We start from the raw sequence: 21,339 nt of genomic DNA, 5'->3' as shown, positions 1-21,339 counted from the left end.
TTTTATGTTGCGATGATCTACTAGCTCTGCTTTTATTAAGTGCATAAGAACATGTATTATTGCATAAACCTTAGTTACTTCAACCATGGAGTTACTATACCATACATTAGGTCTCCAGAACTTAATTCATTTTAAAACTGAAGGTTTGAACCCTTAGATCAATACCTCCCCACTTCCTCCACTGCTTGACCTCTAGTAATCATTCTCCTTTCTGCTTATATGAGTTTGGCTTTTGAAGATTCTAGATATAAGTAGGTGTCTTGCAGTATTTGTCTTTCTGAGTCTGGCTTATTGCACTTAGCATAATGCCTTCCAGGTTTCTCCCAGATTGTTACAAATGGCAAGATTTTCTTTTTTTTTTTTTTAGGGTTAAATATTTTGTTGTGTGTGTGTATTATATGTATGTTCTTTATCCATTCATCCATCAAGGAACATTTGGCTTATTTTCATATTTTGGCTAATGTGAGTGCTGCAGGGAACATGGGAGTACAGGTAATTCTTTGATACAGTGATTTTATTTCCTTTGTATATATGTGAGAACTGGTATAGCTGGGTCATATGGCATTTCTGTTTTTAATTTTAAAAAATTGGGAGGCAGACAGGATGCAGGGGAAAGTGCACGAGAGAGCAAGTACTCCCTTACATTGGTTCACTGCTCAAGCGCCTAGAGTAGCCAGCCCTGGACCATGCTGAAGCTGGGAACCAGGAGCTCATCCCAGGTCTCACATGGGTGACAGGAACCCCAATTACTTGAACCTCTCTGGTCTCCAGCACACCAACAGCAACTGAAAATGGGAACAGAACTTGGACTTGAACCCAGGCACTCCTGATGTGGGATGTGGGTGTCCCAAGCAGTGTTGTAACTATTACAGCAAACCTCTGCCCTATTTTTAATGTTTTGAAGAACCTCCATACTGTTTTCCATAATGGCTATATCATATACAAATATTTCCACCAAAAGTATATAATGATTCCTTTTTTTTCCTATATCCTTGCCAGTACTTGTCATCTTCTGACTTTCTGATGATAAACATGTTAATATATGTACAGTGCTACGTCATTGTGATTTTGAATTGCATTTCCTTGATGACTAGTCGTATTGAAAACTTTTTCATATACCTATTGACAATTTCTACTTCGGAAAAATATCTGTTTAGGTCCTTTTCCCAATTTACTTTGGTTATTACTATTATGTGTTGTGAGTTGTACGAGTCCCTTGTATGTTGCCATATATAAGATATATGGGTTGCTAATATTTTCTTCTGTTCTGTGGGTTGCCTTTCAATTCTGTTGATTATTTCCTTTGCAATACAGAGATGTTTTAGTTTAAAGTCGTTCCACTTGTTTATTTTGTTTTTATTGCCTGTGCTTTTGGTGCCACATCAAAAAAAAAAAAATCATTGCCAAGACCAGTATCATGGAGCTTTCCCTCTAAATTTTCTTTAGGAGTTGTATGGTTTCAGATATTATGTTTAATCTTTAATCTTTGCATTCATTCCTGTTGTGTATTTTAAGATAAGGATCTAATTTCTTTCTTTTTGATATATGGATATCCAGTTTTCCCAACACCATGTATTGAAAAGGATATCCTTTCCTTATTGTATATTCTTGGTGCCTTTGTTGATTATTAGTTGAATTTATGTGTGTAGATGTGTTTCTGGGCTTTTTATTCCATTCCATTGATCTGTGTGTCTTTTTTTTGTTTTTTGTTTTTTTGTTTTTTGCCAGTACCATACTGTTTTGATTACTGTAGTTTTATAACATATTGTGAAATCAGGATGTGTGATGCCTCCAGCTTTGTTCAAGATTGTTTTAGTTTTTTGGGGAGTCGTTTGAAGTTTCATAGAAATTTTTAGGATTTTTGTATTTCTGTGAAGAATGCCACTGGAATTTTGATTGGAACTGCATTGACCCTATGCAGCATTTTGAATAGTATGGACATTTGATAACATTGATTCTTCTGAACCATGGATGTAGTGTAATCTTCAACTTCTTTCATTCATTTTTTTAAAAGATTAATTTGTTTATTTAAAAGGCAGAGTTACACACACACACACACACAGAGACAGAGAGGCAGAGATCGTCCATCTGCTGGTTCACTCCCCAGAAAGTGCAATGGCTAGGGCTGGGCCAGGCCGAAGCCAGGAGCCAGGAACTTCATCTGAGTCTCCCATATGGGTGGAGGATCCCAAGAATTTGGGATATCTCCTCTGCTTTCCTAGGCACATTAGTGGGGATCTGGATCAGAAGTGAAGCAGCCAGGACTTGAACCAGCGCCCATGTGGGACGCCAGCAGCAGCTTAACCTGCTACACCACAGTCCTATCCCCTCATTAATGTTTGATAGTTATCAGTGTACATCTCCTTGGTTAAATTTATTGCCAAGCATTTATTGTTTTTGGTGTTTTTGTAAATGGGATTTTATTATTTATTCATTTTTTGAGTAGTTCATTGTTAGTGTGTATAAACATAACTAATTTTTGTAGGTTTTATATGCCGTGATTTTACTGAGTTAATTTTGTTAGTTCTAATAGTATTTTGAGTCTTCACAGTTGTCTCTATAGAAGATCACATCATCTGCAAGTAGAGATAATTTTACTTCTTCTGTTCCAATGTGGATGCCTTTTATTTCTTGTTCTTGCCTAATTTCTCTTTCTAGAACTTCTAGTACTATGCTAAATAGAAGTGATGTGAGTAGCCATCCTTGTCTTCCTTTTGTTCTTAGAAGAAACACTTTCAACTTTTCACTGTTTTGTATATTAGCTGTGTGACCTTTATTATATTGAAGTACTTTCCTTCTATACTTGATTTATTGAGAGTTTTATATCAAGAAGAATAGATATTGAATTTCCTCAAATAATTTTTCAGAATATTGAGATGCTTACTTGTTTTTTAGCCTTCATTCTTTTAATGTGGTGTATCATATTTACTGATTCGTGTCTGTCGATCCATCCTTGCCTTGATGATGGTATATGATCCTTTTAATGTGCTTTTGAATGTAGTTTGATAGTATTTTGTTGAGGATTTTTCATGTGGGTTCATCAGGGATACTGGCCTGTAATTCTTTTTCCTTTTACTAACACTGTTTGGCATTTGTATCAGATTAATAATGACCTCTCAAAATGATTGGAAAGAGTTCTTTCCTGTTCAGTTTTTTACAAGGATTTGAGAAGGATCGGTATTCTTAAATATTTGTAGAATTCACTAGTAAAGTCTTTAAATTCTGGGCTTTTGTTGGTTGGGTAATTTTTGATTACTAGTTCAATCTGCTTTCTCATTGGTCATTTCAGATTTTCTATTTCTTTATGAGATAGCCTTGATGAGTTGTGTGTTTATAGGAATTTGTCTGTTTCTCCTAGGTTATTCAATTGTTCATAGTGGTCATTTAATGATCCCTTGTATTTTTGTGGCACCTTTATAATTTCTTTCATTCTGATTTTAGTCTTTTTTTTTTCCTCAGTGTCTACCTTAATATGTGTATTTGTCAGTTTTGGTTATATTTCCAAAAAAACAACTCAGTTTTGTCATCTTTTCTTTTGCTTTCTAGTATATTTCATTTATCCTGTGATCTTTGTTATTTTCTTTCTTTTACTAATCTGTTTTTTTTTTTAATTATCGTTTGAAAGGCAGAGGGGCAAAGACAGATCTTCATCTGCTTACTCCACTAATGCCTGCGACAGCAGAGGCTGGGCCAACCTGAAATCAGGAGCCCAGAGCTCCATCTGAGTCTTTCCATTCTTTTCTTTTTTTCTAGAATTAGGTTGTTTGAAATTTCTTTTCTTCATGTAGGCATTCATCACTATTAACTTCCTTCTGTAATTGGGATTAATTTTTGACCTTGTACTATTATGTTATACTTTTAAAATCACTCATTAGAACTATATTCCTCATTTGGTATTGAATATTGACTTTTTAAAATAAATTTGTTGTAAAGTTTTTGTCACTTTTAGAATATTTTAAGAACATTTAAGAGAGGGATTAACATAGTTTAGGAATTAGTACATAGAATTTGGGGTATAGAGCCAATATTTTCACATATATTTTTACTTTCTATTACATAATATATTTCTGATAGAAAGAATTTAGAAATTGTAATTATGGCTTATTAATAACCAGATAATTCTAGCCACTAGAGTGACATGCTTTACATAGATAATATTACACACTGTAGATGAACAGGTTAGCAGTATTTTAAAGATGCTCCTAATTGGGGAGAACTTGAAGAAATAATTTTTTCTGGTCATCCCTTGGGTAAATATTTTAAAGAAGGTATATTACTGCTTTTTAATGTAGTACTCAGATTATTGTAAGCAAATGTTTAATATCCATGTACCTGCTTAGGTCAAGAATTTCAGAACTCTATGCATTTCAGAACTTTATGTGTTTTCACAATTGGATTTATCCAGGAAGAAAAAAGATGGGGGTGTTTTTGGCTAGAGATTGTATAGATAATCTGCTCACCTAAACAGAGACGTGCTTTGAATTCAGCCTCCCCCTGTTGTGCAAATGGGTCCTTTGAGAGGTGAGAAAGAAGGGTTTGTTGTTGAATGTGCTGTACACAGAAACAAGAGGGAAGACCTCCTCTCTGGAGTTGGGTAGAGAAGACCCCTTCGAGGTTGTGCTATTTCTGCTTGACACTGAGGATGTTCCTGTTAAGTTCTGAAAAGGTGGCAGAGCAAGTTTAGGCTGAATGTTTCTTCCTTGATTGTAGCAGCTCTTCTGGCAGACATTGGCACCATCTGTGCTCATTTGAGTGTGAGTTCTTAATTGTTCATTCATTCAAAAATTACTATTTATTGAGCACATGTTACTTATCATTATGGAAGATGCTGCTGATACCTATGCAGATAGTATATATACTATATTTCCGGTGGTATTGCTACCTGCTCAGAAGAGTGGTGTCTAACAAGCTAAGCAAGCTGTGTAACAAGGGACTCTTTCAAGAGGTGCATGAGGAGCTCTCCTAGAATTGCTTGGCTTAGAAGAGCATGTAGAACCTGGATTATGGAACCTGGTTGGTTGTCAGAATAATACAGAAAGCTTTAAAGAATTTAGGCTCCTGTGTATCATTCTCAGAGACCTTTATCTGTGTATGTGTGAAAAATTGCTTTAAATGGAAATTTTTTAATTACTCTAGTGAATTTAAAGCTATTAGTGATTTAAAATAAATCTATTGTTGCTTCTGTAAAAAAGAATCCTTTTGAAAAGTAAATCATGTCTTTAAATATAAGTCCAAATTTTTATCAGTATAGTTTATCTTAATTATATATGTGTATCTTTTTTTGTACCTATATCTTCTATATCATATAGTTGTACCTATATCTTCTATATCATATAGTTGCATTGTGAGTTTAGACTTAATAAATTAAAATTTTTTCCAATTAAGGCTTCATTTAAAAGTAGATTTATAAAATTCTGGTTCATGTAGCATTAATTACTATTCCCTCTTCCAACTTCATCCCATTTTATAGATATTATTATTAAAAATACTTTGATTCTATGAAATACCCTGTCTTAGTTTACTGGTTAAAGAAGAAAAAATATTTAGCAGAAAATATTAGTATACCTTCTAAATTTTTGTTTTGATTGAAGTTGGGAATAGAAGAGATTTGAGGATTATAGGAGTGTATACCTACCCGGGCACTTCCAAATGTTTGTGGGCAATGGAATTAAAAAAGTAATGCGCATTTCTATGGCCTTTTTGAAGACCCTGGTATAGAAATGTAAATCAATAGACATAGTTGTGTATTTAGTTTTTGTTTTTAAGAAATGGAAGAGTAAGTTCTGGGAAGAAACTTTAACCATTAAGAGATGACCTTTTTCAGAGTATTATTTGTTTTTTAGAGTTTTGAGTGAAGCCCAGAAAGTTAATTCTGTGATCAAGGGAGCAATTTTATATGTTGTAGAAGTAAAGTCACTGCACTCCCAGGCCCTCTGTTTGGATCTAATGACATTTATTAGCAGTCTGATGGGAAATCCTTGGAGATTGCTTGGTTGGATACTTGAATCTATTCATATTTACTATGGAGAAAAATGAGGATTATTCATTGAGAAGCTTGATAATATGTCCAAATCCATGGTTTAAATTAGCATTGGGTAATTTTCAGAGCTATCAGGCTGACTCTCCAGCTGCTTTGCTGAGGTCTAGCTTAGTGGGATTTTGTGAGTAGAGTTGTAAGTATGAATTACTTAATGTGAACTTCCGCTCTTAGAAGCGCAACTGAAGTTTTGTCATTTTTTTTAAATTCATAGGGAGAATGATGACTCAGTGAAAGAAGAGAAATCTGACTTAAAAGAAAAATCTACAGGAAATAAGAAGGCCAATAGATTTCATCCTTATTCAAAAGACAAGAATTCCAGCACTGGAGAAAAGAAGGGTCCAAATCGTAACAGAGTTTTCATTAGTAACATCCCGTATGACATGAAATGGCAAGCTATTAAAGATCTAATGAGAGAAAAAGGTAACTATCTTTGAAATAACCTATTCTTGGATAATTTTCATATAGAAAGGGGAGGAAACTAAGCACATTTTTTTATTCTTCTTAGCCACATAGACTCAAAAACTAATTTTTATTTCTTGACATGTGAACTAATCTTTTCCTCTTCTTTCACTTGACACAATTTCATTACAAGGTAGTATGGATAAATGAAGTACTTTTCTTTCTGCCATTTTAGTGGGATAGTAGTGAGCCAGCCATATGCATGCCACCAAGAATTTTGTTAAAGTGATTGCTTTGTCTAGTTGAAGTTTTCATAGATTTTAAAGGACTATTGCATTAGTTAAGCAATACATTTAGTGTGTTAAAGTATGAATAATAAGGTTTGATTATTTTTTTTCCAAAAGCTGTTTTGTTATTACCTTGGTGGAGTCTGGAATCTGGCTGTGGATTCATTTTGTTTGCATTGTCATTACTGCCATGATGCTGTCTTTGCAGTTCTATATTAAAATTGCGTTACTGCTGTTGCAGTTTTGCTTTCAGAATAATCTGAAAACCTTCATCTTATATATATGGTTGGTTTTGGGGAAAAATAACTTTAATATTTGATCTTGTAAAAGTTAGTTTTGTTATCTCTTGAAAAATTGAGTTTCAACAGTCCTGCAAACTATGTCCTTGGCTTTGAGGCTGATCTTTTTTAATAAATAAAAAAAATTGCATTGGTGTATCTGTTGTAAGGTGACAACTATTTGATTGGTTTTATTCATTGACTTTATTTAGAAAGTGTGTGGCTTGCTGTGAAGCATGACTTGTAAATTTAGTTTATTGATGGCAAACATGATTGAAGACATTCAGGTAGAAAGTCACCTTAAAACAGCTGTTGTGTGTAGGCTGACCAAAGTTACTTGAAAAGTGCTAATGTTGATGTTTTTTAATATGATAGGCTAAGGGACCATTTGTATGTATATGTGCATTTGTTCACCAACTATATCATGCTGGCCAAAATAAGATCATGATCTGTAGCATGTATTAGGTTAATATGGTTGTTAGCTTTTTTAGAGAATGTGGATGATGTACACTTCTGAAAATCAGTTAAATTTACAGAGCCATTGACAGGAGGTATGTTGGTCTGGTTTTGATCGTTGGTGAATAATAGGTGCTTTTCTGTAGAGTTGTGCACAGGTGTGCAGTAAAGCAAGACACTGGTGTTTAAATGTATTGTTTCTTGGTATCTTCCTTTTGTATGTCTTATGTAGTTGGTGAGGTTACATACGTGGAGCTCTTTAAGGATGCGGAAGGAAAATCAAGGGTAAGTGCTGTGGGCAATAATCTGCTTGAGGTTTAAAAGTTCCTCAGCAGTTTACTTTCTGTATAATACTTGTACCAGATTTTGGAAACTTAAGTTTCATTTTTTTTGTTTTACTTTATTATGCAAGATTTGAGGCTTCATACTAGCAAGTCTGACACATTATACAAACCAAACTAGCTGCCTGGAAGGGATGGGTTTTGTAAATATTCGTAGAGGGCATTCACTTTTCTAACAACTCTAAGGTAATGCTTCTTCTTAGCCAATAAGATTTTAATGTAGTATTTTTGGTTGTTTTTTGATGTCTTCAAGGATATTTTAAAAGTTACTGGATTGATAACTTTCCCTAAAAGTTTTATAAGAGGACTGTAGCTTAAAGGTGTTAATTTAGAATGCATTTTTGAAACTTTTACTGAAAAGCTTAATTTGCTAGCCTGCAGGACCATATAAGAGGCAGTGCTCTGACCAAATGGTATGAATGACATTGATGATTAAATTCACATAAAAAATTGGTTGATAGTAGATTTTTTGATTTTTTAGCAATGTGAATGCAATATACTGAAGAATACAATGGGAAATTCTTGACAATGTTTAATTATATTAGCAAACACCAGTTGGGTACATGAGAAATACAGACTTTGTTATGACATTTAAATGGCACTTTGAACAGTAATCACAAGGAATTGTTTTATAAAATGATTCTGCAAATTAGGTTTCTTTGGCATAGGTAATTTTTCCCATACTTAAAACTGAATGCTCTTAAATTGTGTGCAGCCAGTTTTAATCTGACAAGGAACTTGATTAAAAATGAAATTAATGTTTATTTGGTATTTTGATCTTAATGGAGTAAAAAAATATATGGTACATAATACTTATTTTGAACATGTTTGTGTCTAAGTAAGAATAAATATTTTGGAGCCTTCAGTTATTTCCTTGAATTACTGTTAATTGAATTTTACAGTGTCATTAGTTTTAACTTAATGGAAAGTCTTCTAAAAGTAAAAATGTGCTCCAAGCTTGTTACATGCTACATTATACTGTCTTAAAAAGATGAACTTAAAAAATTACAAAAATGTTTTTGGTCACTTGCCTGTTATGTTCTGGAGGTATAAAAGATGAAAAGTACTTATAATATTGAATACTTTCAATGACAGATGTTAGACTATATATTAACTTCATCTACTGATCTAAAATCTTTTTTCTTTTGCATGTATTGACAAATCTACCTGGATATAGGGTTGTGGGTAAGATTTTTTTTTGAACTATCTTAAGTCAAATTAAACTTATGATTGTAAAATAATCTTAGTACATAAATGTTTTCTGTGCATTTTTCCTCATTAAGTGTTGTTGAATTCAAAGATGAAGAATTTGTAAAGAAAGCACTAGAAACTATGAATAAATATGATCTTAGTGGAAGACCTCTAAATATCAAAGAGGTAAGATTTCTTATATTTGGAATTTACGTATTTGACTATAATAACATACTTTGGATTTTCATTTTGGGAATGTATTTGTTTGACTACAACTTACTTTAAATATAGATGCTTTTAAAGCACTGAATATTGATGATAGTTTTACTTGCACATGACCTTCTATTTGCCCTTAATCAGTTATCCTTATTTATTTTATTTTAAGTTGTTGTAAACAAAGTTGCATGATTTAAAAAAATATGATATCGGGTCAAACTTCAGTTGCTGACTATTTGGTATATACATTTTCAAATTTTATATTGTGTTAATTTGAGAAATAGTAGAGATTCCCATAGTTGATAATTAAAGGTTGCTTAATGCAAATACCATATGGATTTGAATAAAACTGATACTCACTTTAATTAACTTGTAAACAACACCAGATTAAAATTTAAGAAAAATTATAATTATCAACAAAATCTACAACTAATACTTGGAAATCACTAAAATTCTTTGTATGGAATTGTAGCAGTATAAATAGGTTGACAAAAGTATGATATGGAGATATGAGGATACTTCAGAGAGTTTGTGAGAAAATGGAATTAATAATAGGTTTATTTTGGTACAGAAACTTTTGAAATCCATGTTTTTTTCATAGTACTTATTTTCCATGAACTTTAAAAGAATTTTGTTGTTTATTTGAGAGAGAGAGAGAGAGAGAGTCCTCCTCTCCTTTTGTTTATGCCCCAAAATGACCCCCTTGACTGGGTGAGGGCCAAAGCCAGACCATAATCCAGGCTTCCTCAGCTGGGTGGCAGAAATCCAGTTACTTGAGCCATCACTACTGTCTCCTGGGATCTGTATTAGCAAGAGGCTGTAATCAGGAGCTGCAGCCAGGAATTGAACCCAGATACTCCTTTGTGAGATGCATGCATTTTAGCTGCTAGACTAAACTGATCTCCTCCTAGGAAGGTTTTTTTTTTTTTGTTTTTTTTTTTTGTTTTTTTTTTTTTTTAATATTTATTTATTTGAGTCAGAGTTACATAGCGAGAGGAGAGAGGAGAGAGAGAGAGACAGGTCTTCCAGCCGATGGTTCACTCCCCAGTTGGCCGCGATGGCCAGAGCTGCACCAATCCAAAGCCAGGAGCTTCTTCCCGGTCTCCCATGCTGGTACAGGGGTCCAAAGACTTGAGCCATCTTCTACTGCTATCCCAGGCCATAGCAGAGAGCTGGATCGGAAATGGAGCAGCCAGGTCTCGATCTGGCGGCCATATGGGATGCTGGCGCTTCAGGCCTGGGCGTTAACTCACTGCACTGCAGCACCGGCCCCACCTAGGAAGTTCTTGAAGACCCGTTGTATGTAAAAGAACTATTTTCAGCTAGTTATAACTGGCTTTTGGGATGATTAGAAATAATTCTCAAGGATTCCTATATTTTATGTTATTAACCTTATTGTAGTAGTTCGATTACAGATCAGTTGTGCACATATCATTGTTAACATATACGTTAAAAGGGTAGACAGTGTAACTTTGGGACCCTTAAGATTTTCTACTAACTCTGATGTTAATCCTTGGTTGTAGAGTAGTATGTCCGTCAGACTTGACGTTTAATAATAAAGTAGTGAGGCCGGCGCCGCGGCTCAGTAGGCTAATCCTCCGCCTGCGGCACCGGCACCCTGGGTTCTAGTCCCGGTTGGGGCACCAGATTCTGTCCCCGTTGCCCCTCTTCCAGTCCAGCTCTCTGCTGTGGCCTGAGAGTGCAGTGGCGGATGGCCCAAGTGCTTGGGCCCTGCACCCGCATGGGAGACCAGGAGAAGCACCTGGCTCCTGCCATCGGATCAGCACGGTGTGCTGGCTGCAGCGGCCATTGGAGGGTGAACCAATGGTAAAGGAAGACCTTTTTCTCTCTGTCTCTCTCTCTCTCACTGTCCACTCTGCCTGTCAAAAAAAAAAAAAAAAAAAAAAGAATAATAAAATAGTGAGTATGAGTCCCCATCCATCACTGTAGCTGTGTGACTGGGAATGTTATTTAATATCTTAAACCTTAGTACTACTGATAATACTTACCTGTTAGGGTTTTTAAATGAAAATTAAATGAGTAACATGTAAGGGACTGAGGCTCTGACATCAGATAAACTGTGTGACCCAGGAAAAATTACTTCACCTGTTTTATTTCCTTATTATTAAAATGGAGCTAATACTAGAATCTAAGTATTATAAGAACTCAAAGAATAAATCTCTGTAAGCCATTTAATAGCTATTTATTTTACTTGTGATATTTTTATTATATAATGCCTATTTAGCACAGTGCTCAAATTTTTGTAATTATGTAGTTTTAGAATTAGATTAGAATTTTGTAGATTGTAATTATGTAGATTAGAATTTTTAATGGTAGCTATAATGATTCTTATTCCTGTCCAACAGTCATTGGGTGATAGCTTGAAATTAAAGGCCATAGCACCAACATAAACATGTTTTCCAGTCTTTGATTGGAGTTAGCTTCCAAATCCCTCTAGTCCTACTTGATCCAGATTGATATTTTTTTCTTTAAATTTTGACAGGGATATGAAGAATTGGTGAAGAATGATTAGACTTTTGTAGTTTGCATTAGCCATTTATTTGGTGACATTTATGCATAAGCCAGGACAAGTGCTTCAGAAATATATTGACATCCAAAATAATTTCTCTCAAGTTAGAACCCTCCAAAATGCTTATTTTTTTAAAGAAACTATATATGTATATATAGTTTTTTAAAATTAAAAAAAAACATTTTATTTATCTGAGAGATGAGATCTTTCATCCACTGGTTCAATACCCAAATGGCCTCAAGGCTGAAGCTGGACTTATCCGAAGGCAGGAGCCAGGAGTTTCTTCTGGGTCTCCCATATGGGTGCAGGGGCCCATCTTCCACTGCTTTCCCAGGCCATAGCAGAGAGCTAGATTAGAAGAGGAGCAGCCTGAACACAAACCAGCATCCACATGGGATTCCGACACTGCAGGCGGAAGCTTAGCCCACTACACCACAGCACCGACTCCCAAAATGCTTATTTTAAGGATTAGAATTTTTAATTTTTTTCTTTTTCTCTTCAAGCGAAAAGTATTATAGCTTCCCATTGTCTTATTTTTAACATTAAAGAAAAGTTTATAAGATGCTGAAGGCCAAAGCCATGATATTGTGATCCTTTAAATGTTAGCACATTTTAGATCTCAGTAATATTTCCAAGATCCCAGAATAGAGTTATGTGATCCAGGTTGATACAGGATGCTTCCATTTTTAACTTTTTAAGGAGAAAAAAATGGTTATATTTGGCCTTGCTAAATGGTGAGGGAGTTATTTAATTAACTTTTTTAGATTAGTATCACTAAAGATAGTCTCTTATCTGGGAATATCTGATTCTGGTTGGAGTGAATATTTAGAACTGAGATAGAAGTCTAAGGAAAGTATATTTCCTATGTTCCTTAACAGACTTTAGAATTAGATTTTTTCATTTAATTAAATGGGGATTAGTAGCGGTTAGAAATGGAGTATAGGCCCTCTAATAGCAATAGTACTCAGTGACTGGCAGCTTAGCAGCAAGCAGAAAAGCATAGAAATCATTTACTTAATAAATTGTTTTACACATTGTATACATTATAGCTGTATATATATATCAAATATAGAAAAGACATTAAAATTAGCAGTGTGATTTATTAATGTTGGGCACAAACAGCCTATCTTAATTCAAGAAACATCTTCCATACTCTGTTATCTTCCTTTCTCCATAGGTAACCACTATCCTAAAATTTGGATTTTTGGTACAAGTTTTTGAATCATCATATCTGAACCATTTATTATTAACTTAAATGTTTTTTTTAGCATTATTTGATAAAATTTCTTCAATTTGTCATCCTTTTTGTTTCTTCATGGTGATAAAATGGTTGGAAGCCAGAATAGATTTATTCTTGCATTTACCTTTTTATCTTCTATTCTGTCAGTTGTCCTAGAAAATTTATAAAGTCATTCAACTTTCTTTTTGGTGGTATTCACAGACTGAGGCCAGCAGGGTAGAGCTGATGTTAACCTTCAGCATGATTGTTTAGCATTGCGGATGATAGGCTACCCACATATTTATGTGGTTCTTTGTTTTTGTTTTTTGCTTTCCACCTAGTGCGATGAATGAGAAGTGTGTTGGAACTTTTTTTTTCTTTTGTTTTGTTTAAAGGTAGGATATTTATCTTATAAAATCAATGAAATTAAAAAAAAAACACAATGTTTAATATCATTCTTCACTTGGACACTTAGCCTTCCTTTTCCTCTCTCCTGCCCCCATCTCAGATCATAATCATTGTTGAGGAAGATAAGAGGTTCGAAGGCAGATAATTGTATTTTGTCCAGGAATAAAATTTACAGATTTTAATAAGCCCCACTGTAGCGCAGTTATTTCTGGGTTTTGTAACAGTCTATGCCACTATTGAAAAGTGTTGAATTACTCTGAATTTGGCATTCCCTGGGGCATCCAGTGGTGAGAATGTACCATTACTGCATTTTTGGAAGAAAAGTGTCACAGTAAGTACTTTGCTTCTCTTTGAGTTACATGTATTTATGTGTATGTGCCATACTTGTATACTAGCATGACGGAAAAATTAAACTAATTTCAAGTTCTTAAGTGACTTTAGTGATTGGAAGGAGGTATTTAACTGACATCCCTGGAGACTGAAATCTTTTGTTTATCCTATCCACAGGTTTTTTATGGGACTCAATTCTTGGATGAGGAAAAAAGCTCACTCTTCAGGAGGGTTAATGATATGAGCCAGATGGGATAGCTACTATAGAATTTGAAGTTGTTATTTTAATTGTGTAGATTTACTGATGTATTTAGTGGCATTTAACGTTCGATATGTGTTATAGGATCCTGACGGAGAAAATGCTCGTAGGGCGTTGCAACGAACAGGAGGATCATTTCCAGGAGGACATGTCTCAGATATGGGATCGGGGTTGATGAATTTACCACCTTCCATTCTCAATAATCCAAATATTCCTCCTGAGGTTATCAGTAATTTGCAGGCTGGTAGACTTGGTTCCACAATTTTTGTTGCTAATGTAAGTTTAAGCTTTAGTCTAAAATTTGTCATTCAGATACTTAATTCTAACTATCAGAATGAATGGGTTATAAGTTTATAGAACATTTTGTGAAATAGTAATTACTGTAAGCTCATACCCAATTTATATCTTTACATGAGGTTAGTCTAAATACAACTACTTAGGACTTTTAATCAGAGAGCTAAGGATTTATAAACATTTGAGTAGTTCTTGAAATTTTTAATTGTGTGAATGTTTGTTAATATTAGTAAATGGATTTTGTTCTTGCAGTTTTGATATTTGTGAACATGCATGTTGTAGTTGGTTTACCATTTTTTTCTAAGCTTTTGAAAGTCAGTAAAATCAATAATGCTTTTCTAAAATCTGATTTTATCTTGGAAAAAATAGATGTGCAAGCTTCAAATGTATAATACAGGATGGATTAGTTGAGAGATGATTTGGAGAATTTAAGTAAGGATAAGGAACAATGAACATAGATGTAGCTTAACTGATTTTAAACAACTTAAGATGTCTTTTATTTGATCACCATTGATATGCTGTTGGACAAAAATTACAGTTCTTACAGTTTTGAGAGTTTAGAAAAGATTGTTTTGTATTTCTGTATGTGCAAAGGGCTGTAGTGTAACTTTGTATAATTTTATATTAAGCTTGACTTCAAAGTTGGTTGGAAGAAGCTAAAGGAAGTGTTCAGCATAGCTGGAACGGTAAAGCGGGCAGATATTAAAGAAGACAAAGATGGCAAGAGCAGAGGAATGGGCACTGTCACTTTTGAGCAAGCAATTGAAGCAGTTCAAGCAATTTGTATCCTGATTTACATTTTAGCATTATTTAATGAGGTTGGAGAAAGAAGTTCATGAATTTAAGGTTGCCTGGTTTAGAAATGTATGTTAGACTTTAGTCTCCAGTACATAAAACCTTAACTGTGTCCAAGTACTAAAGTCACTCTTAAAACTTGAATTAGCTATATTCTACAGGGCTGGTATGAACTCTTCTGTGTTATTATTCTGCCACAACTAATTGTATTTATACCTGCTTTGAACAGTTATATAATCCATTGTATATCAATTAATGCAATTGCTTTACTTGTAGGCTTGTTTATTCAGTAGTTGAATTAAAAGAATATAATTTATTTGAGTATATGGAAGAGATTAGTACAAGTAAGTGTTAAAGATATTAGTTATAGTAGGGCTTTAGGATTATCACAAGTTAGTTTGTGTTCAAATATAATTTTATAGTCATCTAAACTGGTTTTCCTTGACTGAACCAACAGCTATGTTCAATGGGCAATTTTTATTTGATAGACCTATGCATGTGAAAATGGTGAGTTCCGTGTATCATTCAGCACTCCAACTTCTTCAAAACTTTGATTGGCTCTTTTCTACTTTCCACATTACAGTGTTTTTTTTGTAATGTATTAACCATATAATAAACTTTTTTGCAATTAGGATGACAAGTCTGTCCCTCATGAAGACTACCGTTCACATGATAGTAAAACACCACAATTACCACGTAAGTTAAAGTTATTATTAGAAACAACACAGACTGTTCTTTTGTTGCACATAGTTTGGAGTTAGTGTGGAGTTAACAGAGATAGTTTGGTACTGCTGATTAAGAGGACTGAGAAGATAATGTTATGTGTCATATTTGGCAGGGGGAGGTAGTTTTCCCCTTTATTTTTTAAGCAATACATACTAAAATATTTAGTAAGATCCTATACTTGAAGGAAAGAAATTCCCTAGTAATTTCACCACCCATGCGTAACTACCATTATAATATTTTTGTGTATTTTCTTCTAGTCTTCTATGTATATTTTAAGTACCTGACAACTATCATATAAATAAGTCTGTATTATTTTGTGTAACATTAGACTATAAGCATTTGTTCATGTTGAAAATTCTTTGCAAATATACTTATTGAGAATGTAATGCTTTGTCATACAGATGCTCCATAACTATTTCACTGTTACGTATTTTAGGAGTTTTAACTTTTATTTCTTTTAATAACCAATGGAATAACATGTGCCTTTTTACATACAAATCTTTTGCATATTTTTGGTAATTTCTTAAGTTATCCTGAAGATTTACAGATTCTAAAGATAGACGTATTTAGTATTACTAAATTGGTTTTCAAAGGATTGTAAAATAGCAGTGTAATATACTTAATGTCTTTGTCTCAATTCCTTATCTAAAAAATATGGATAATACTGTAGCACCTACTTCATAGGGCTAACATGAAAATTATACGAAGTAAAGGACTTGGAACAGTTCTGGCATAAAATAAGTACTCAAATATTAGCTGTTATTCTTATTTCACAGTACCCTCTCTGGTTATTATTAAAATTTTTGTATCATAAAATATTTAAGTGTCTAGACAAAAATAAAATTATCCATTTACCTATCATATGCTAAATTCTGTTTGAAAATCTTGCTTTAGAACAAGTGAAATTTTGCAGATAGTTGTGATTCCCCTTTATCTTATACACCTGCAGTTAAAAGAAACTATTATTAATGTAGTTTTTATCATTTAAATTTTAATAATTTGAGTGCCCATTTGCATATGCATAAAGATTTGATGTGAGTGACATCATATTCTATTAATTATTATATAACATACTGTTATTTGGTTAAAATTGTTTTGGAGATTCATTTATGTTGATAGATATAGCTGTAGAGTTTCTTTTCATTTTTAATGTGAAGCCCACATTCTGTACACTTTTCTTCTGTTTTTTACATTATTCTAATTTTTAGTTTCTAGAAACAGTATTGAATTAGAGAGTACCTGTTCTTTTTCTGTTAGAATTGTCATACTCTTAATGTTTATTAGAAGTTGTGAAACCATCTGGTTCATACTGTTTTGCAAAGAGTTTTTACCCATTGATCATATTTTCTATTGTTTCTTGAGTTGATTTTGATAAATTTCTATTTTTCTAAGGATTTTTCTGGTGTTGATTATTTTCATACTTACTGGCATAAAATTGTCAGTCTGTTAAATTTCTGCTATATCTATAGTTCTTTTTTTAAAAAAAATATATAATACAAAGGCTTTCAATTTCTCTTTTTTTCTTGGCCAATTTTGCTTGAGATTTATCATTTTTATTAATTCGTTCAAAGAACTGAATTTGGTTCCTGTTTGTTCGGCTTGTGCTCTTAGCTTTACTTAGTACTTTCTGTTTATTTGGGTTTAGTCTCTTGTTTTTGTCCTCTTTAGTTAAATGTTTACTTCAGTAATTCACAGCCTCTCTTTTCTAATATGAGCAATTATGACTATAAATTAAGCCACTGTACACAGGTTTTTCTATAGGATATATTTTGGTTTAGTTTTATTTAAAAACGGCCATTATGATTTTTCTTCAGCCATGTATTATTTGAAAATATAACTTTTGAATTTCCAAATACAGGATTTTTTTTCTTATTAATTTCTAACTTCAGTGTGGTCAGAGAATATGATCTATATGATTGTGATTCTTTGGAATTTATTTGGACTTGCATTATGGATGGCCCTACCATATGGCACATATTTTTAACTATTGCAGGTGTGCTTGGTGAGTGCAGAGTTCTATATATGTCCATTAAATCAAGTTAGTTAATCATTTAAGTTGTCTGCTTATGCTGTCAATTACTGAAAAGTGTACATGGTAAAGTCTCATTAGAATGGTAGATTTGTCTGTTTTTTCTTTTCTTTAAATATTTAGAAGCTGACTTATAGATGCATCTAAAATTAAAATTGATAGATTTTCCTAGTGAACCAAAAATGGTATCATTATAGAGTGATTCTTTTGTCTAATATTAATGTAAGTAGAACTTTATTTTATTAATTAGTATGATACTGTTTTCCTTTTTAAAAATTTTATCCAGAGTCCTTTTTTTTAAAGATGTATTTATTTATTTGAAAGGCAGATTTACAGAGGCAGAGAGACTTTTTTATTTATTTATTTATTTATTTTATTTTTTATTTTTTTGACAGGCAGAGTTAGACAGTGAGAGAGAGAGACAGAGAGAAAAAGGTCTTCCTTTTTCCGTTGGTTCACCCCCCAGGTGGCTGCTATGCAGGTGCATTGCAGCCAGCGCGCTGCGAGGATCCGAAGCCAGGAGCCAGGTGCTTCCCCTGGTCTCCCATGCGGGTGCAGGGCCCAAGCACTTGGGCCATCCTCCACTGCCCTGCCGGGCCACAGCAGGGAGCTGGTCTAGAAGAGGAGCAACTGGGACAGAATCCAGCCCCCCAACTGGGACTAGAACCCTGGGTGCCGGTGCCGCAGGCGGAGGATTAGCTTAGTGAGCTGCGGCACTGGCCCGAGAGAGGTTTTCCATCCACTGGTTCACTCCCCAAGTGGCTGCAAGGGCCAGAGCTGCGCCGATCCTAAGCCAGGAGCCAGGAGCTTCTGGATCTCCCACAGGGGTGCAGGGCCACAAAGACCTGGGCCATCTTCTGCTGTTTTCTCAGGCCATAGCAAAGAGCTGGATCGGAAGTGGAGCAGCTGGGTCTCGAACCGGCAGGGCCTCACCCACTACGCCACAACACTGGCCCTTCTTGAGTCTTTTATAAAAAGTGTTATAGCTGGGATTAGATTTTTTGAAAAATCAGTTTGACAATCTTTTGCAGGAAGTCAAAAGAGTTTAATGTATTCACACTTATTCATTTGGATTAATTTTCATGATCTTTTGTGTTCCATTTTCCATGTTTTAAAAACTTTCTTCTCATACCTTTCATTTTTATTGGTTATTTTAATGTCTATAAAGCTTAAAATTAATATTATTAATATCATTCTTCTACAGAGTGACCTTCGAATGCTTTGATTCTTATCACTTGCATACTAAATTATGTGCTATTATTGCTCAGTGTTTTCTTTCTACATTTTTTTCAATACCACAGATTAGACACTTTTATTATTTACTGTTTTCTTGTCTCTTATGCTTTCACTGTCCCTGGCAGTAATTTTGTCTCTCTGAAACATATATTTTAGAAGCTGTTTTTAATTTTAAAAGAGGATCCATTTTTAATTTCTCTCAATTTGGTTTGTTTGTAGATGTCTTCAAAGATAGTTTCACTTATTTTTATAGAGTAAGATTAATGGTTATTGTCTCCCAGCCTTTTGAAAATACTCCCTCGTCTTCTGAATTCTATTGGCACTATTAAGTTAGCTATCTGTTGAACTATTCTTTCTTTATAGTAATCTGTGTTCTTCATGTAGATGATTTTCATATTTTTGTCTTCAGTGTGCATCTTTACTATAGAGTTTGATTACCATTTATTGGATTTTCACAACCTGAAAATTCAAGTTTTTTTTTTTAACTTTTATTTAATGAATATAAATTTCCAAAGTACGACTTATGGATTACAATGGCTTCCCCCCCATACCATCCCTCCCACCCACAACCCTCCCCTTTCCCACTCCCTCTCCCCTTCCATTTACATCAAGATTCATTTTCGATTATCTTAATATACAGAAGATCAGCTTAGTATACGTTAAGTAAGGATTTCAACAGTTTGCTCCCACACAGAAACATAAAGTGAAAAATAATAGATGATTTTTTAAATGATGATGAAATCAGATCAGACCTATTGTCATGTTTAATCCCAGTGAGAGTCAAGTTGGGAATTGATAATTTCTTTCTTTTTTTTTTTTTTTTTTTTTTACAGAAGATCAGTTTAGTATGCATTAAGTAAAGATTTCAACAGTTTGCACCCCCATAGAAACACAAAGTGAAATATACTGTTTGAGTACTCGTTATAGCATTAAGCCTCAACGTACAGCACATTAAGGACAGAGATCCTACATGAGGAGTAAGTGCACAGTGACTCCTGTTGTTGACTTTACCAATTGACACTCCTGTCTATGGCATCAGTAATCTCCCTATGCTCCAGTCATGAGTTTCCAAGGCTATGGAAGCCCTCTGAGTTCTCCGACTCTTATCTTGTTTAGACAAGGTCATAGTCAAAGTGGAGGTTCTCTCCTCCCTTCAGAGAAAGGTACCTCCTTCTTTGAAGACCTGTTCTTTCCACTGGGATCTCACTCACAGAGATCTTTTTGCCAGAGTGTCTTGGCTTTCCATGCCTGAAATACTCTCATGGGCTTTTCAGCCAGATCCGAATGCCTTTAGGGCTGATTCTGAGGCCAGAGTGCTATTTAGGACATCTGCCATTCTATGAGTCTGCTGAATATCTCACTTCCCATGTTGGATCACTCTCCCCTTTATTTATTCTATCGGTTAGTGTTAGCAGGTACTAGACTTGTTTATGTGCTCCCTTTGACTCTTAGTCCTTTCATTATGATCAATTGTGAACTGAAATTGATCACTTGGAATAGTGAGATGGCATTGGTACATGCCACCTTGATGGGATTGAATTGGAATCCCCTGGTATGTTTCTAACTCTACCATTTGGGGCAAGTCAGCTTGAGCATGTCCCAAATTATACATCTCTTCCCTCTCTTATTCCCACTCTTATGTTTAACAGGGATCACATTTCAGTTAATTTTTAACACTTAAGAATAACTGTGTATTAATTACAGAATTAAACCAGTCATATTAAGTAGAGCAGACAAAAAAACTACTAAGAGGGATAATGTATTAAGTTGTTCATTAACAGTCAGGGCTATGCTGATCAAGTCACCGTTTCCCATAGTGTCCACAGACTGACAATGAAAATTCAAGTTTTAAAAATAAATTCTGGAAAGCTCTTGGCCACGTCTTTGAACATTTCCCTTTAATAAAAAGCATTTCCGCTCCTAAATTGTCCTCGTCAGGATATCGTCTTTCAAGATCTCACCTTTATGCAAAGACTTTTGAGTTTTCTTTTCCACTATTAATGCTCTTCTGTTTATTTAAATAAAATACCTATCCTTATTAATGCTCATACTTCTGTATTCATCTGTTCTTTTAGAGATTTACATAGTTTTATACTCCATACTGAGATATAATATAAACTCTTGGACTTTGACAGAATCATTTAAGTTAATCATTATTCGTGCCACTGCCCCCTCCCCCCTCCCCACTCCTTGGCCTCTTGCCCCTGCTTCCTCTTTTCCTTTGTACAAGTTACTATAACTTGGCAAATATAGCCTCCTCATTCCCCATGCCTTTGATATTCTTTTTGATAAAAATGGTATTTTT

General features: G+C 34.2%; 1 protein-coding gene across 19 annotated transcripts in view; it reads left to right on the top strand.

Moving 5' to 3' along the window:
- The window catches only part of MYEF2 (myelin expression factor 2), a 42,775-nt gene that overhangs the window by 3,231 nt on the left and 18,205 nt on the right, over nucleotides 1-21,339 (top strand). For 9 of the 19 annotated variants that reach the window (XR_016217571.1, XR_016217570.1, XM_089309442.1 and 6 more), the window contains exons 1-6: nucleotides 9,041-9,178; nucleotides 14,039-14,230; nucleotides 14,878-15,031; nucleotides 15,501-15,550; nucleotides 15,676-15,739; nucleotides 17,628-17,771. Coding sequence is in view for 16 of the 19 variants with exons in the window: in XM_089309442.1 (XP_089165568.1) it covers nucleotides 9,056-9,178; nucleotides 14,039-14,230; nucleotides 14,878-15,031; nucleotides 15,501-15,550; nucleotides 15,676-15,739; nucleotides 17,628-17,771 (727 nt within the window). In the remaining 3 variants the exon portion in view is untranslated. Of the gene's footprint in view, nucleotides 1-6,251; nucleotides 6,461-7,692; nucleotides 7,746-8,978; nucleotides 8,987-9,040; nucleotides 9,179-14,038; nucleotides 14,231-14,877; nucleotides 15,032-15,500; nucleotides 15,551-15,675; nucleotides 15,740-17,627; nucleotides 17,772-21,339 lie in introns of those variants that run through there. The other 10 variants (XR_016217572.1, XM_089309453.1, XM_089309450.1 and 7 more) reach the window with 2 other exon arrangements.

This window comes from Oryctolagus cuniculus, chromosome 12, assembly GCF_051225735.1.
Source record: "Oryctolagus cuniculus isolate XC-2025 breed Fujian yellow rabbit chromosome 12, ASM5122573v1, whole genome shotgun sequence".
Taxonomy (NCBI): Eukaryota; Metazoa; Chordata; class Mammalia; order Lagomorpha; family Leporidae; genus Oryctolagus; species Oryctolagus cuniculus.
Note: the sequence above shows the minus strand (reverse complement) of the source record. Positions and strands in the feature narration are given on the sequence as shown.